The sequence below is a fragment of the Somniosus microcephalus genome, chromosome 9, assembly GCF_052327205.1.
Source record: "Somniosus microcephalus isolate GS21.2 chromosome 9, FLI_Smic_1.0, whole genome shotgun sequence".
In the NCBI taxonomy this organism is placed as follows: Eukaryota; Metazoa; Chordata; class Chondrichthyes; order Squaliformes; family Somniosidae; genus Somniosus; species Somniosus microcephalus.
In genome coordinates, this window is record NC_140995.1 from 247,566,650 (window position 1) to 247,585,606 (window position 18,957).

An 18,957-nucleotide genomic window follows, 5' to 3' on the forward strand; every position below is an offset into this window, starting at 1 on the left:
ACACCCCGACACACACACACACCCCGACACACACACACCCCGACACACACACACACCCCGACACACACACACCCCGACACACACACACACCCCGACACACACACACCCCCCCGACACACACACACACCCCGACACACACACACCCCGACACACACACACACCCCGACACACACACACACCCCGACACACACACACACCCCGACACACACACACCCCGACACACACACACACCCCGACACACACACACCCCCCGACACACACACACACCCCGACACACACACACACCCCCGACACACACACACACCCCGACACACACACACACCCCGACACACACACACCCCCCGACACACACACACACCCCGACACACACACACCCCCGACACACACACACACCCCGACACACACACACCCCCGACACACACACACACCCCGACACACACACACACCCCGACACACACACACACCCCGACACACACACACCCCCCGACACACACACACACCCCGACACACACACACACCCCGACACACACACACACCCCGACACACACACACACCCCCGACACACACACACCCCCGACACACACACACACCCCGACACACACACACCCCCCGACACACACACACACCCCGACACACACACACACCCCGACACACACACACCCCGACACACACACACCCCCGACACACACACACCCCCGACACACACACACCCCCGACACACACACACCCCCCGACACACACACACCCCCGACACACACACACACCCCGACACACACACACCCCGACACACACACACCCCCGACACACACACACCCCGACACACACACCCCGACACACACACACCCCCCGACACACACACACCCCGACACACACACACACCCCGACACACACACACCCCGACACACACACACCCCGACACACACACACCCCGACACACACACACCCCCGACACACACACACCCCCGACACACACACACCCCCGACACACACACACCCCCGACACACACACACCCCCCGACACACACACACCCCCGACACACACACACCCCCGACACACACACACCCCCGACACACACACACCCCCCGACACACACACACCCCCCGACACACACACACCCCCCGACACACACACACCCCCCGACACACACACACCCCCCGACACACACACACCCCCGACACACACACACACCCCGACACACACACACCCCCGACACACACACACACCCCGACACACACACACCCCCGACACACACACACCCCCCGACACACACACACCCCCGACACACACACACACCCCGACACACACACACCCCCGACACACACACACACCCCGACACACACACACCCCGACACACACACACACCCCGACACACACACACCCCCGACACACACACACACCCCGACACACACACACCCCGACACACACACACACCCCGACACACACACACCCCGACACACACACACCCCCCGACACACACACACCCCCCGACACACACACACCCCCCGACACACACACACACCCCGACACACACACACACCCCGACACACACACACCCCCCGACACACACACACCCCCCGACACACACACACCCCGACACACACACACCCCCCGACACACACACACCCCCCGACACACACACACCCCGACACACACACACCCCCCGACACACACACCCCCCCGACACACACACACCCCCCGACACACACACACACCCCGACACACACACACACCCCGACACACACACACACCCCCGACACACACACCCGACACACACACACCCCGACACACACACACCCCGACACACACACCCCCCGACACACACACACCCCCCGACACACACACACACCCCGACACACACACACCCCGACACACACACACCGACACACACACACACCCCCGTGAGCACAAGATGTTATTTGCCTCCAGCGCCTCCTGCTGGTGGAGCAGGTCCAGCAGCTCCTGGGGATCGGGGTCAAATTCCAGGGTCGTCAGGTTGTCCTCAGTGTCCTGGACTTTAACAGTAAGAGTCTCCGCCTGAGAAATAAGCTTCTCGATCCTTCTGGCAACATCGGAAACCTGGAAACACAATCCAGAAAATGACAGTTGGATAGACAGAAAGTGAGTGAGAGAGAGAGAGACACACAGAGCGAGAGAGACAGAGATAGAGAGAGACACAGAGAGTGAGAGAGAGAGAGAGAGAGAGAGAGAGACACAGAGCGAGAGAGACAGAGATAGAGAGAGACACAGAGAGTGAGAGAGAGAGAGAGAGAGAGAGAGAGACACAGAGGGAGAGAGAGAGACACACAGAGCGAGAGAGACAGAGATAGAGAGATAGAGAGAGAGAGACAGATAGATAGAGAGACAGAGAGAGGCAGAGACAGAGAGAGATAGATAGATAGATAGATAGATAGACCAAGAACTGAGAAAGATCATGACGATGATGAGCACCCTGATAGAAAGCCGGAGAGGAATGCACTAAATTATTAATATTGTTATTTTATCATTATCATTATTGTTATTTTATCATTACTATTACTATTATTAGATAGCAGTATGTGCATGCCTCATGAAATTTATACTAAATCGTCATTTAGCATTATAGAAACTAGTGTTTTCACACTCATCCCACAAAATAGGTCCATTTTATTTCGTTTTTTGAACTATATAAATGCGTTCTTTCCACATAAGCTGCTGGAATATCCAGGGTCTCCGCTCCTCAACTTTTGGGATGAAGAGTACAGACCCTGAATTCCTAAAAGCTATAAAAGACATTGATATAATTGTGTTAACAGAAACATGGTGCCAAAAGGACGTGCCCACCCACTGTCCTCCAATGTACCATGAAATCACTGTGCCCTCAGTAAAGAACACTAAGACACGCAAGGGCAGAACCTCCGGGGGAATCTTGGTGTGGTATAAAGGAGAACTGGACAAACACATCTCACCGAAAAAACAGGGAAAATCACACGTATGGCTAAAATTAGATAAAAATATAGGAATAGCAAAAAAAGATGTCTACTTATGTGCGATCTACATACCTCCAATAGAATCGCCATATTTTGAAGAGGAGTTATTTGTTACTCTCCACATGGAAATCAGCCATTTCCAGGCCCAAGGAAAGGTGCTACTATGTGGGGACCTAAATGCAAGGACCGGATGTGAACCTGACTTCATAGACCCACAGGGCAACAACCATGTGTTTGGCCAGACCCCTTTATATGTCACACCAGCCATCGCAAATCGGAACAACCTTGATTGTGAAATAAATAAAAGCGGTAGGGAGGTAGTGCAACTCTGCCGAGCCTTAGGCCTGTACATAGTTAACGTTGGTTCAGAGGGGACTCCTTAGGGAGACTCACATATTCCTCAACTCTTGGGTCTAGTGTGGTGGATTATACAATCACTGACCTGGACCCCTGCGATATCAACGCATTCACTGTCAGGCAGCAATCCCCCCTCTCAGACCATAACCAAATAAATGTGTACCTTAAACTTTCTGCCCAAACTACAGACACAAAAAAGGAACGCAGTAAGCTCCATAAAATAAACCAGACATACAGATGGGCCCCAGACAGTGGAGATAAATTCATCACAGCACTAAATTCACCTGATCTCACAAGTAAAATATCAAAATTTAAAGAAAATCTATATGAGATCACCAGAGATGGTGTAAACATGGCCATAGATGATATAAATATGATCTTCCATGAGGCAGCTGTAAAAGCCGACCTTGTGAAACAGAAGAGGAAACGTTACAAAAGACAAAATAAAAATGAGAAATGGTTTGACCACGAATGCAAAAATGCCAGAAAAGACCTGAGAAAAATATCAAACCAAAAGCATCGCCAACCAAACAATCCAGACCTACGTATTAGATACAATGAGACCCTCAAAAGATATAAACACACCATTAGGAACAAAACACAAAATTATACCCACAAAATACTCGAAGAAATTGAAAACTCCATTAATCCAAATCAATTCTGGGATATGTGGAATAACCTGAGTACAACACAATTGCAAGCATTACCAATCCAAGATGGCGACATCTGGAAAACACATTTTGAAAACCTCTACAAAGACATCCCAATAAACGAAACAAACCCAAGTCAACATCATGTCACAGAAAAACTCCACACATTAGAAGCAACAATTAAAGACAACCAAAACCCTCTGGACTCGCCAATCACATGGAAAGAACTGGCCACAAAAACAAAATCTCTCCACCTAAAGAAAGCCTGTGGTCCAGACAACATCAAAAATGAAATGCTCAAGTTCAGCAATATGGAGATGCAGGGTGCTGTACTCAAGTTATTCAACATCATATTACGTTCAGGCTGTTTTCCCGATATCTGGTGCCAAGGACTCATCTCTCCCATATATAAAAGTGGAAACAAATCAGACCCGAATAACTACCGCGGCATCTGTGTCAACAGTTGTCTAGGGAAGTTATTCTGCAGTATTCTAAATAGTAGATTACTGGATTTTCTTAACAAACATAATATCCTTAGAAAAAATTAAATAGGCTTTCTTCCAAAACACCGCACCACCGACCATATCTATATCCTTCACACTCTCATTGAAAAACATATACACCAAACAAAAAATGGGAAAATATTCGCTTGTTTCATTGACTTCAAGAAAGCCTTTGACTCTATCTGGCACGAAGGGCTCTATTATAAACTTCTTCAGTGTGGAATAGGGGGCAAAGTCTATGACCTTATTAAATCGATGTATCTGAAAAATAAATGCGGTGTCAAAATTGGAGACAAATGCACCGGTTTCTTCACCCAGAGAAGAGGCGTCCGGCAGGGCTGCAATTTGAGCCTGACCCTGTTCAACATATACATAAATGAATTAGCAGACATGCTGGAGCAAAGCGAGTCACCGGGTCTCTGTCTCCTGGATGGAGAAGTGAAATCCCTGTTCTATGCGGACGACCTGGTTCTGCTGTCTCCCACAGAACAGGGATTACAGCAACAACTAGACCTACTCGACAAATACTGCCAAAATTGGGCCCTAACAGTAAATCTAAAGAAAACCAACATCATGATTTTTCAAAAAAGGCCCAGGTGTCAGGAAAACAAATACCAGTTTACTCTCAGTGATACCATCATAGGACACACTATGAGCTACACTTACCTTGGTCTAACCATTACAGCATCAGGGAGCTTCAGCATAGCAGTGAATGCACTAAAAGAAAAAGCCCGAAGAGCCCTATATGCAATAAAAAGAAAATTCTACAACATCCAAATCCCAATCAAAATCTGGCTCAAAATATTTGACAGCATAATCCTGCCCATTGCGCTGTACGGTAGTGAAGTATGGGGCCCGCTCAATCACCATAGCTACACTAAATGGGAAAAACACACAATAGAAGCCCTACATGCAGAATTTTGCCGAAGCATTCTTCGCACCCAAAGGAAAACACCAACAAATGCATGCAGAGCTGAACTAGGCAGATACCCACTGATAATAAACATCCAAAAACGAGCACTAAACTTCCTGAATCACCTCAAATCTGGCTCCCCAGACACCCTTCATTTTAAAGCCTTCCAGGCCCAAGAGCTAAACCCAGAAAAGAGTCCCCTGAGTCAGCTGCTACTGAAACTAAGTACTCCTACTCAGCCGGACCCTGACCAGTCCCAGACCAACACTGCCGTCCAAACACCAATCCGAGTGAACCAAATCATTAAACAATGCAAAGAAACCTACCTGGAACATTGGAACAAAATAACCAAAAGCCAAAGCAGATTAGAATGTTACCGGGCCCTAAAAAGAGAATATAAACTGGCAGACTATCTCTCGACCATCAGAGACACAAAACAGAGACAGACCCTCACCAGGTACAGACTAAGCGACCACCAACTGGCAATTGAAAAAGGAAGATACAAGAAATCCTGGCAGCCTAGAGAGAATAGAATATGTGATCAATGTCTGGCCGGCGAGGTTGAGACAGAGATGCATTTCCTCCTAAAATGCGAAAAATTCAACACAACAAGAAACATATTATTTGACAAGCTCAGCCAAACAACCCCAGATTTCAAAGAATTGGATGACCTGTCAAAATTAAGATTAGTCCTGGGAGAAGGAGATAGACCATACCTTGGTGCCAAATATATAACAACATGTCACAACCTGAGGACTGTTTAAAATTAATACTGAATGTACCCAACGATGTACAACGACTGTTTAAATTAATATTGTTTAAAGTAATATTGTATGTACCCAACGAAGGTCAATATTGTTTGACACCTACAGAATGTTGGAAAACTGTACTTTTTGTTATGTAAGCTTTGGCAATATGGTTCCCTGTAAACTTTCATGCCAATAAAGCATTTGAATTGAAATTGAATTGATAGAGATAGATAGCGAGAGATAGATAGAGAGAGATAGATGGAGAGAGTGAGAGAGACAGAGAGAAAGAGAGAGAGAGAGGCAGAGATAGAGAGACAGAGATAGAGAGAGATAGAGAGAGACAGTGAGAGTGAGAGATAGAGATAGAGAGAGAGAAAGAGACAGAGACAGAGAGAGGGAGACAGAGAGAGAGGCAGAGATAGAGAGACAGAGAGAGAGAGAGAGAGAGACAGAGATAGAGAGAGATAGATAGAGACAGAGAGAGACAGAGATAGAGAGAGATAGAGACAGTGAGAGTGAGAGATAGAGATAGAGAGAGTGAGAGAGACAGAGGTAGAGAGAGATAGATAGAGAGAGACAGAGATAGAGAGTGAGTGAGAGAGACAGAGAGAGAGAGACAGAGAGAGAGTGAGAGAGACAGAGAGAGAGAAAGAGACAGAGACAGAGAGAAGGAGACAGAGAGAGTCAGTGAGAGAAAGTGGAGACAAAGCTGACCCAAATAACTATTGAGGCATCTGTGTAAACAGTAACCTGGGGAAGGTATTCTGTAGTATCATAAACAAAAGACTTATAAACTTCCTTGAGGAGCACAATGTCTTGAGTAAAAGCCAAATTGGATTCCTACCAAACTATAGAACATCAGATCATATCTTCACCCTGCAGACCCTAATTGACAAACGTTCATCAAAACAAAAGCAAAATTTTTGCCTGCTTTATAGATTCCAGAAGGCTTTCACTTCCATCTGGCACGACGGTCTATTCTTGAAACTTATTGAAAGTGGTGTAGGGGGAAAAACATATGATGTAATTAAATCAATGTTATACAAACAATAAATGTGCAGTTAAAATTGGAGACAAACAAACAAAATACTTCCCACAGGGCAGGGGGTGACGCAGGGCTCGCCCATCTCACCTGACACTCTTTAATATTTACATAAATGAACTGGCAAAACTACTTGAACAATCTACAGCACCCGGCCTCACCCTATGTGAATCCAAGGTTAAATTCCTCCTCTATGCAGATGACCTGGTTCTGCTGTCACCAACTAAGGAGGGTCTACAGCAGAACCTGGATCTGCTAGAGTTGTTCTGTCAGACCTGGCCCTGACAATAAACCCCCAAAAAACCAAAGTCCTTGTGTTCCAGCAAAGATCCAGACATCAGTGACCCAGAATAAATTTCACACTAGGAACAACTACAATTGAACAAACCACTAACTACACATACTTGGGCTTAAAATCAGTTCTACGGGAAATTTTCATCTGCTGTGATGAACTGAAGAGAAAGCAAGAAGGGCTTTCTAAGCCATTAAAACATCAATCCAAATAGAAATCCCAATTGGCATTTGGCTCAAAAATTTTAAATCAGTAATTGAACCAATTGCACTCTATGGCAGTGAGGTGTGGGGACCGCTAACACAACAAGAATTTGCAAAATGGGACAAACACCCAATTGAGATCCGACATGCAGAATTCTGTAAAAGTATCCTCCGGACTCAAAGGAAAACCGCAAACAATGCATGCAGGGCAGAACTAGACCAATATCCACTTTTAATTACTATCCAAAAAGAGCCACCAAATTTGGAAACACACTAAAAATGAGCAACCCCCACTGCTATCATTACGAAGCCCTGAAATGCCAAGAGAGGATCATAAAGAAGAATACCCTCAGTCAACTAGTCCTGGGACTCAGTGAAGTAAATACAACACTACTAACAATAACCAGCCCCAGACAGTGACATCGTAGCACAGAAAATTCGACCCACACAATTGTCACTAAACAAAGGAAAAATATCGTCATATTGGGCAGAAACAACAAAAACCCAAACAAACTCGATTGCTATTTGGCCCTAACAGACAATACACCATGGTTGATTACCTGACCATGGTAAAAGATAGCAAACTGAGGAAAACCTTGACAATGTACAGACTTAGTGAGCATAGCCTGGCCATCAAAAAAGGCAGACACAGCAGACCGGCTGCCAAGAGAGGACAGGATATGCTCTCACTGCAGTCAGGGAGTGGTGGAGACAGAGATGCACTCCTCACAACTTGTGGAAACTATCAGGACATAAGGGGGAATTTCTACCAAAATTCACAAAAATATGCCCTGAATTCAAAAATTTGAATGACCACCAAAAACTCCCATATCTATTAGGGGAACAGAGAAATTACATAACTTTAGCGGCAAACTATGTTACAGCTTGCCATAAGCAGAGGGACAACCATTAAATCTAAGAAAAGATTATATGCATATTATATGTGTGTATATTTATGTATACAGGGATATATCTGTCTATACACTATGTCTAGATCTGCATTTACGTGTTCAATCATACATGTTTTTCTGTGCTTTGGCAACATAAGATGTACCTTGTCTGCCAATAAAGCAATTTGAATTGAATTGAATTGAGAGAGAGAGACAGAGATAGAGAGAGAGAGATAGATAGATAGAAAGAGATAGAGAGAGAGAGACAGAGATAGAGAGACCGTGTAGGACCCTACACCCCTCCCCCCGCCTACACCCCTCCCCCCACCCTACACCCCCTCCCCCACCCTACACCCCCTCCCCCACCCTACACCCCCTCCCCCACCCTACACCCCCACCCTACACCCCCTCCCCCACCCTACACCCCCACCTTACACCCCCTCCCCCACCCTACACCCCCTCCCCACACACCCCACCCCCTACACCCCCCACACCCCCTCCCCCACCCCCTACACCCCCCACACCCCCACCCTACACCCCCTCCCCCACCCTACACCCCCTCCCCCCACCCTACACCCCCCTCCCCCACCCTACACCCCCTCCCCCACCCTACACCCCTCCCCCCACCCTACACCGCCCTCCCCCCACCCTACACCCCCCTCCCCCCACCCTACACCCCCCTCCCGCCCAGTGGGAAGGACTGAGGTAAAAGGGCAGGTGTTGCACCTCCTGCGCTTGCACGGGAAGGTGCCGGGCGAAGGGGAAGGGGTGTTGGGGGTGATTGAGGAGTGGACCAGGGTGTCGTGGAGGGAGTGGTCCCTTCGATCCCCAACCAAATCTAGTCAGCAGCAGGCCCCAACCTGAGGCAGGCCCAATAGTAGGCCCAAGCCAGGCTAAATTTAGGCTTCAGTTTGATCCGACGGTCTGCGATGAGGAGGAATTTCTTCACCCAGAGAGTGGTGAACCTGTGGAATTCTCTACCACAGAGGGCGGTGGAGGCCAGTTCATTAAATATATTCAAGGAGTTGGATATATTTCTTAAGGCTTAAGGGATCAAGGGATATGGGGAGAAGGCAGGGACAGGGTACTGAGTTTGGATGATCAGCCATGTTCTCATTGAATGGCGGAGCAGGCTCGAGGGGCCGAATGGCCCACTCCTGCTCCTATCTTCTATGTTTCTATGTTACTATGTCTGGGTGTGGCTAAGTGTGGAGAGATGCGGATTTCACCTCCCACCTCCTCAACAGCCCAACTCTTTAATAGCTCATTTTGAGGGGATGAGAATAGAACTGGGGCAAATAATACTGACAGACAATGCACCATGCCTGAGTGAAGAGGAGCTGAACGTCATGGGCCTCCTGTCGTATTTCCTCCCGCTCCTCCACCCCAGCCTGCTTGAGGGTTTCCACGGCCTCCCACAGCTTCTCCATCGGATTGGCTGCTTCCTCAGGACGGCAGAGTGAGGCAGGCAACAGCCTCCGCCCAGTTTCATTGGAGACTCGGGGCGAAAGACTCTGACAGTCCAGCTCACTTTCCAACATCTAGTCAGGGAAAAGAAACAGAAGATCTTGTATTCAACACCTCGATTTTAAAATTCCCCACCTCATGTTCAAACCCCTCCATGGCCTCGCCCCTCCCCATCTCTGTAACCCCCTCCAGCCCCACAACCCTCCCAGATATCTGCGCTCCTCCAATTCTGGCCTCTTACGCATCATGCAATATCTGATCATTATCACATTGCTGTTTGTGGGAGCTTGCTGTGCGCAAATTGGCTGCCGTGTTTCCTACATTACAACAGTGACTACACTTCAAAAGTACTTCATTGGCTGTAAAGCGCTTTGGAACGTCCTGAGGTTGTGAAAGGCGCTATAGAAATGCAAGTCTTTCTTTCTTCCTCTCCCTGATTTTAAATCGCTCCACCACTGGTGGTCGTGCCTTCAGCTGCCGAGGCCCTAAGCTCTGGAATTCCCCTAAAATCTCCGCTTCTCCACCTCTCGCTTCTCCTTTCACAGAATCACAGAAACCCCACAATACAGATAGAGGCCATTTCGGCCCATCGAGCCTGCACCGACACATATCCCACCCGATCCCCGTAACCCCTACACCAACACATATCCCACCCGATCCCCATAACCCCACGTATTTAATCCCCCTAACACTAAGGGTCAATTTATCATAGCCAATCAACCTAACCCGCACATCTTTGGACTGTGGGAGGAAACCGGAGCACCCGGAGGAAACCCACGCAAACACGGGGAGAATGTGCAAACTCCACACAGACAGTCACTGTAGTGTATGTAACGTTCCACCTTTGAGAGAACTATTTTAAGGGTTGCACTACTTTATCTTGGCTACTGTATACTGTAATACCGGTGGTGACCACACCGGTATATAAGTGCTGTGTAAGGATTTATTGGGCAGATTCGCCCTGACCTTCGAATAGTAAAGTCCTGTTAAAGTTACTCTTGTAGTCTGTGTATTAATTCGCCAGATAACACACAGACTTTACAGTGGCGACGAGTTCGATCTTACCCTGCGGCAGCGATACAGCCGAAGCAGTTAACGAGCGTCGAGAAGAGGCATCCGCCCTAGTCGTTCTGCTGAGAGAAGACTCGAGTCTGCAGAGCAAGGAAGAAGGAAGAATTCAGACACGAAGCCTTCCATCAGCAACAGGCAGTGATCGTCCCTTCTGTCACGGTGGTGAGTGAGCCGATCAGCCACAAGAAGCAAGTCGGCCACGTTGACTGTGAGTAGGGGGGAAATAAAAAGAAACGGAGGATAAGGGCGGTGAACTCGACCACGGTCGGGGGAAAGGAGCCGGACAGAAGTCGGGGCCAGAGACGCTGAGACTGGGGCAGCATAGGGCACGGAAGCCGCGGTACAAGCGGGAACGCAGCCGGTGTGAGAGACCGGGCTACAAGCGGGAACGCAGCCGGTGTGAGAGACCGGGCTACAAGCGGGCTGGGTGACGCAACAGCATCGGGAGACAGCTCGACCGCGACCGGCGAAAAAGGCCGGGCAGCTACCGAGGCCGCGAGGCGCTGCGACCGGGATCGTAAGGCGTGGGAAGAAATAAATAAATAAAACCGCGGAGAACTCAGCCGCAGCCGGGGGAGGAAAGGACCGGACTGCGAGAGGGCTGGGGAGGCGCGATTGAAAGCCGCTGAGGGAGAGACAGAGCCCGAGCGAGCGGGAGAGCTTCAGAATAAACTGAAGCCGGCGCGCAGGCTGCGAAACCCGAAAGCCAGCGGTCGTCGCCCGAGGGCAAAGCTTACCCCCCCGCCAGAGGAAGACAAGCGCGGGAAACCGCCATCTTCGGAGGCGGGGGAGAAGATAAGCGTGGGAAACCGCCATTTTTGAAAAAAAAAGTTAAAAAGTAAAGAAAAATTTCGTTGTTGTTCTCAGAAAGATTGTGAAGATGCCTAAGCGTGGTAACATCAACGATTTCGATTCCGATGTGGAAGATTGGGCCACGTATGTAGAACGCATCGAGATATATTGTAAGGTCAATAAGATAGCAAATTATGATAAAGCTCTAACCTTACTAAACTCAATGGGTGCGAAGACATACGGGCTATTGAAGCATCTTCTATCACCAGCTAAACCGGCGGATCAGTCTTTCGCTAATATTGTTGCTGTCCTGAAGGATCATTTGAACCCCACACCGCTGATGTTAGCGGTGATGTGCCTCAATAATCCCGAGACTCGATGTTGGCGGAACAAAACAAGGCTTTTATTAACTTAGAAGATAACACGCAGTGGAGAGAGGTATCTTCCATCTGGAGCTCTGCAGTACTGGATATGAGGCCAGACTGAACTGGCTTACATAGAGGCCAGGTATGGGCGGAGCCCTACACACAACACATTCCATACATTCCAATATACAATACAATGGTGAGGAGAAACCTGAAACCAACCACAGTCACAGGCAATACAATGGTGAGGGGAAACCTGAAACCAACCACAGTCACAGGCAGTGATGAATGGAATATTTCATCACAAGCAGAACGATCTAAATTTTACGTGAGAACGCAACTAAAAGAGGAAAGCAACGCGGAGTACTTGGTTGAACTGCGTAGGCTAGCAAAATACTGTCAGTTGGGGGAAAATCTGACAGAGGCACTGAGAGACAAGTTCGTGTGTGGGATGTCGAAGGAAGAAACACAAAAGCAACTGCTCAAAGAGAACGATCTTACACTTGATGAGGCTGTCCTTATTGCAGCATCGCACGAAGCCGCAGCGAGAGGCACGGCGGAAATGCAGCTGAAGACAGCGGTACTCAGCGTGGATCAAATGACTTCGGGTACAACGAAATGTTATCGTTGTGGGAAGACAACACACGACCAGAACCAATGCTGGTTTAAAAACCAGGAATGTAGAAAATGTGGCAAGCTTGGTCACATAGCTAAAGTATGCCGGTCAGGAAAGAAGACCAGCAACAATAAGTCACCGCAGAAGAAGTACAGAAAGGTACATAAGGTGACTGTGAAGGGTTCAGATGAACAGAATTCGGATTCAGACTCCAACAGCAAGGAACTGGGTAGTCTGAGGATTCACAATGTGAGTAAGGAAACTGACCGACAAACTATCTGGGTCACACTACAGATTGCAAAAGTCCAAGTGAAGATGGAAGTGGACACCGGATCGGCGTTGACGGTCATGAATAAGCAAGATTACAAAAAGTTATTCAAACATATTCCCCTACGGGATACGGAGATAGTATTGCAGACATACACGGGGCATAAAGTATACCCCATCGGAAAGATAAAAGTCAAGGTCAGACACAAGGGCAAAGAACACCAAGGAATGGACATATATGTACTACCCGAGGGAGGTCCACCACTTCTGGGGCGGGAGTGGATCAGGAAAATAAAGATAAGACTGGCACTCCCTAAACACAATGATGGTAGATTCCGGAAAGAAAGATGTCAAACCTGAACGATTGTCCAGAATATTGGACGAGGCTAAAGAGGTATTCAAGCAGGGACTGGGAATACTGAGAGGAATTAAGGCAAAAATCAAGATTGCAGAACATGCAAGCCCAAAATTTTTCAAAGCCAGATCGGTACCTTACGCGATACGACCTGCTGTGGAGGCAGAACTGGAAGAGCTTGAACGTTCAGGGGTACTGTCTAAGGTGGACTGGAGTGAGTGGGCCACGCCCATTGTTCCCGTCATGAAGCCTTCGTCGAGTAACAAGCCAGGGGGACCGGGAAAGGTCCGCATCTGCGGAGACTTCAAGATCACAGTTAATCCGGTGCTTCACACGGTACAATACCCGCTTCCGCGGATTGAGGATATCTTTGCTTCATTGTCTGGCGGGAAACACTTCACCAAGATAGACCTGGCGCAAGCATACTTACAGATGGAAGTCGAGGAAGAGTCGCGCCAGTATCTCACAATCAACACGCACAGAGGCTTGTATCGATATAATAGACTGGTTTTTGGAGTAGCTTCGGCTCCAGCAATTTGGCAGAGGGCCATGGAGCAGGTCTTACAGGGTATTCCAAGCACTCAGTGTTACTTGGACGATATCCTGATTACGGGAGAGGACGAGGAGGAACACCTCACAAATTTGAAACTGGTGCTCACCAGGTTGAAGGAATATGGCCTTCGAGCTAACCGCCAGAAATGTGAGTTCTTCCAGAAACGGATCTCGTACTGTGGTCATGTCATTGACCAAGAGGGCCTGCACAAGTCACCTGAAAAGATCGAAGCTGTCGTGAAGGCCCCCGCTCCGGAAAATGTATCACAGTTGAGGTCGTTTCTGGGGTTGATTAACTATTACCATAAGTTTCTGCCAAATCTATCCACGGTGCTGCACCCGCTGAATGCTCTGTTGCGGAAAGAAGTACCATGGAAGTGGAGCGAGGACTGTAAGAAGACCTTTCGCAAAAGCAAGGCATTGATCACCTCTGAGGAAGTGTTGGCTCACTTCAATCTAACGCTACCTCTTCGTCTAGCTTGTGATGCTTCCCCTTATGGTATTGGAGCAGTACTCTCACACAAGTTGCCAAATGGCTCGGAAAGGCCAGTCGCATTTGCATCCCGATCATTGACCTCCGCTGAGCGCAATTATGCTCAGATAGATAGGGAGGCTCTCAGCCTTGTGTGGGGAGTAAAGAAATTCAATCATTACCTGCAGGGCAAGAAGTTTACATTGCTGACAGACCACCAGCCGTTGGTATCCATATTCAACCCTAACAAGGCCGTTTCCACTATGACAGCGCAAAGGCTACAGAGGTGGTCCGTTTTACTAGGGGCACACCAATATGACATCGAATACAAAAGGTCCAAACAGCATGGAAATGCTGATGGGTTATCGCGCCTACCGTTGCCAGTGGTAGAAAAGGCAACTACAGTGGACCCAGTGGAGATGTTCCACTCAACCATAGTGGAATGTCTACCAGTAACAAATTCTATGATCGAAAAGGAAACAAGAAATGACCCGACTCTCTCACGAGTCTACGATTTAACGGTGGAGGGATGGCCAGCACATGGCGAACCACTGTTGCCAGCATTTTCGCAAAGAAGAGAACAGCTGTCAGTGTGCTGAGGAACCTTGATGTGTGGATCTAGAGTGGTGATTCCACCCAAACTCCAGCATAAAGTGCTAAAGGAGCTTCATGAGGGGCATCTGGGTGGAGTGAAAATGAAGAACCTAGCCAGAGCGTTTGTGTGGTGGCCAGGTATTGATGGAGACATCGAAGAAATAACCAAGAGCTGTCTAGGATGCCAGAAGGTCCAAAACGCCCCACCACAAGCTCCTCTGCATCCATGGGAGTGGCCCTCATCTCCATGGCAAAGGGTACATATCGACTTTGCTGGTCCATTTATGGACTCAATGTTTTTAATCGCGGTGGATGCACACTCCAAGTGGCCGGAGGTAATAAAGATGTCCTCCACCACCACGGAAAAAACCATCACAGTATTAAGGAACATATTTGCCAGGAATGGGCTGCCGGAACAGATCTGTTCTGATAATGGACCGCAATTTGTGTCCGAAGAATTCAGGAAGTTCTTAAAAAGCAATGGGGTTAAGCACTACACGTCCGCCCCATACCATCCCGCCACCAATGGATTAGCTGAAAGGTTTGTCCAGACCTTCAAGAAGGCCATAAAGGCCATGGGTAATGAAGACATAAATCTACAACATAAGGTAGATAACTTCTTGTTGGTGTACAGGAATGCAACACATGCGGTCACAAACCAAACTCCCGCCATGATGTTTTTCAATAGAAGACTAAGATGCTGGCTGGATTTGATTAAGCCAAACGTCAGAAGGGACGTAGAGAACCGGCAATTTCAAGGCATGAATGAAAGGCCAACTAGAACCTTCCAGATAGGTCAACAAGTTTTGGCCCGGGACTACCGTACCGAGAAATGGCAGCCTGGAACTATTGGAAAAAGGCTAGGACCGCTGATGTATACCGTGGACATTGGTGAAAGCATAATAAGGCGTCATGTTGACCAGATCATAGAGTCATCCACAAAGGGCCAACCTACTCCACAACTCTATACGCCTAATGTTGAAGCAGAGATACCCAGAGCATCTACCTCCGATCCGGTAATACTGGAATCAGATGAACCTGACACTGTCCTTCAAGCAGAATCGACCTTGCCAGAAGAACCTACTACACCACCGAAAACTACTACACCACCAAGGCGTTATCCGGACAGAGTCAGGAAGCCTCCAGAGTGACTGAATCTGTGAACTGTTTTACATAAAGTTGTATATATGTTATGATGTTATATTAATGGGAATATATATATATTGTTAACCTAAAAAGGGAGGATTGTAGTGTATGTAATGTTCCACCTTTAAGAGAACTATTTTAAGGGTTGCACTACTTTATCTTGGCTACTGTATACTGTAATACCGGTGGTGACCACACCGGTATATAAGTGCTGTGTAAGGATTTATTGGGCAGATTCGCCCTGACCTTCGAATAGTAAAGTCCTGTTAAAGTTACTCTTGTAGTCTGTGTATTAATTCGCCAGATAACACACAGACTTTACAGTCACCCGAGGCCGGATTTGAACCCGGGTCCCTGGTGCTGTGAGGCAACAGTGCTAACCATTATGCCACCTTTAAGACGCTCCTTAAAACCTCCCTCTTTGACCAAGCTTTTGGTCAGCGGCCCGAATACCCTGTTAAGTGGCTCGGTGTCTGATTTTGTTTTATAACGCTCCTGTGAGTGCCTTAGGATGTTTTACTGTGTTAAAGACGCTGTATAATTGCCGATTGCTGTTGGCGGTGTTGTTAACAGTGCCTTTTGTTCTCTGGTTGTTTATTATCCGCATCCTTGCCAGCAGAGTTGGCTCTTTAACTGGTAGTAGCTGGAGGCAGGATTGAGGCCTGTTGGTTAGGAGCACGCTCTCCCTCCCTCCCCGCTCCAGTGGGGAATTAATTCCTCAGTTTGTTTTGACAATTATCTCCATTAAAATAAAATCCCATTAGCAGCGATTTGAAGAGATTTGGAATGAATTGGTGCTGGAGGCTCTTCCTGTGTGGGTCCCATTAATGATCCCGAGCCCATCCATCACACTAACGAGCAGCATGAAACACAGACCGTGTCTGGGGAGGGAGGCCGAGACCTGACTAGTTTTAATAGCAACACGTACCTCGTAGTAATAGATTGGCGGAATAAAGCTCACTTTGAGGGGATGAGAGTGGAACCAGGGAGAATAATACTGACGGAAAGAGATTTTAAAATTCTCATCCTTGTTTTCAAATCCCTCCATGGCCTCGCCCCCCCTCCCTATCTCTGTGACCTCCTCCAGCCCCACAACCCCCCGAGATCTCTGCACTCCTCTAATTTTAGTCTCTTGAGCAGCCCCGATTTCCATCGCGCCAACATTAGTTGCCATGCCTTCAGCTGCCGAGGCCCTAAGCTCTGGAATTCCCCGAAATCTCACCCCCTCTCTACCTCTCTCTCCTCCTTAAGACGCTCCTTAAAACCTCCCCCTTTGTGACCTCATCTGCCCCAATATCTCCTTATTTGGCTCGGTGTCAAATTTTGATAACGCTCCTGTGAAGCGCCTTGGGGCGTTTCACTACATTAAAGGCGCTATATAAATACAAGTTCCCATTGGTGCAAGGGTGCAGAACCAGAGGACACAGATTTAAGGTGATTGGCAGAAGAACCAAAGGCGACATGAGGGAAAACTTTTTTACTCAGTGAGTGGTTCGGATCTGAAATGCACGGCCTGAAAGGGTGATGGAGGCAGACTCAATCGTGGCTTTTAAAAGGGAGTTGGATAAGTACCGGAAGGAAAAAAATTTGCAGGGCTACGGGGAAAGGGCGGGGGAGTGGGACTAGCTGAAGTGCTCTTGCAGAGTCGGCATGGGCTCGATGGGCCGAATGGCCTCCTTCTGTGCTGTAACCATTCTATGATTCTATGATTCCATTAAAAACATCCAGAAACCAAAAATATTATAATTAGTTAGCCCAGATTTCAAAATGGAAGGTCATGCTTGACCAACCTTATTGAATTTTTGAAGAAGTAATAGAAAGTGTAGATAAGGGTAATGCAATAGATGTAATATATTTGGATTTTTAAAAGGCCTTCGATACAGTACCACATAGTAGATTCATGTCTAAGGTCAGCACATGTGGAATCAGAGGGCAGGCAACAGAATGGATAGCAAGCTGGCTAACAACAGAAAACTGAGGTTAACATACAGTCAGAGTCATAACAGCACAGGAGGCGGCCATTCAGCCCATCGAGTCCGTGCCAGCTCTCTGTAGAGCAATCCAGTCAGTCCCACTCCCCCTCTCTATCCCCGTAGCCCTGCAAGTTTATTTCCCTCAAGTGCCTATCCAGTCTCCCCTTGAAAACATTGAGTGTCTCCGCTTCCACTTCCGTCGGCAGCGAGTTCCAGGTCCTCACCACTCGCTGCGTAAAAAGGTTTTTCCTCACATCCCCCCTGTATCTCTTGCCCAAAACCTTAAATCTGTGTCCCCTAGTCCTTGTACCATCAACTAGTGGGAACAGCCTTTCCCCGTCTAGCCTATCCAAACCGGCCATAATCTTGTACACCTCGATCAAATCACCCCTCAACCTCCTTTGCTCTAATGAAAACAAATCCAGCTTCTCCAACCTGTCCTTGTAGCTAAGATCCCCCATCCCCAGAACCATTCTGGTAAATCCCCTCTGCACCCTCTCAAGGGCCTTCACATCCTTCCTAAAGTCTGGTGACCAGAACTGGACGCAATACTCCAGTTGTGGCCTAACCAGCACTTTATAAAGGTTCAGCATAACTTCTCTACTTTTGTACTCAATACCTCTATTTATGAAGCCCAAGATCCCATATGCTTTGTTAACCACTCTCTCAATATGTCCTGCCACCTTCAGGGACCTATGCACATTAACTCCCAGGTCCCTCT

The 18,957-nt window shown here is 47.9% G+C and overlaps 1 protein-coding gene across 10 annotated transcripts in view; it reads right to left on the minus strand.

Moving 5' to 3' along the window:
• Positions 1 to 18,957, minus strand: part of LOC147113198 (uncharacterized) — a 337,266-nt gene that overhangs the window by 144,073 nt on the left and 174,236 nt on the right. For all 10 annotated transcript variants that reach the window (XR_015079637.1, XM_085998113.1, XM_085998114.1 and 7 more), the window contains 2 exons: positions 9,892 to 10,107; positions 1,922 to 2,077 (listed from right to left, as the gene is read on the minus strand). Coding sequence is in view for 9 of the 10 variants with exons in the window: in XM_085998113.1 (XP_085854239.1) it covers positions 1,922 to 2,077; positions 9,892 to 10,107 (372 nt within the window). In the remaining variant the exon portion in view is untranslated. The remainder of the gene's footprint in view (positions 1 to 1,921; positions 2,078 to 9,891; positions 10,108 to 18,957) is intronic.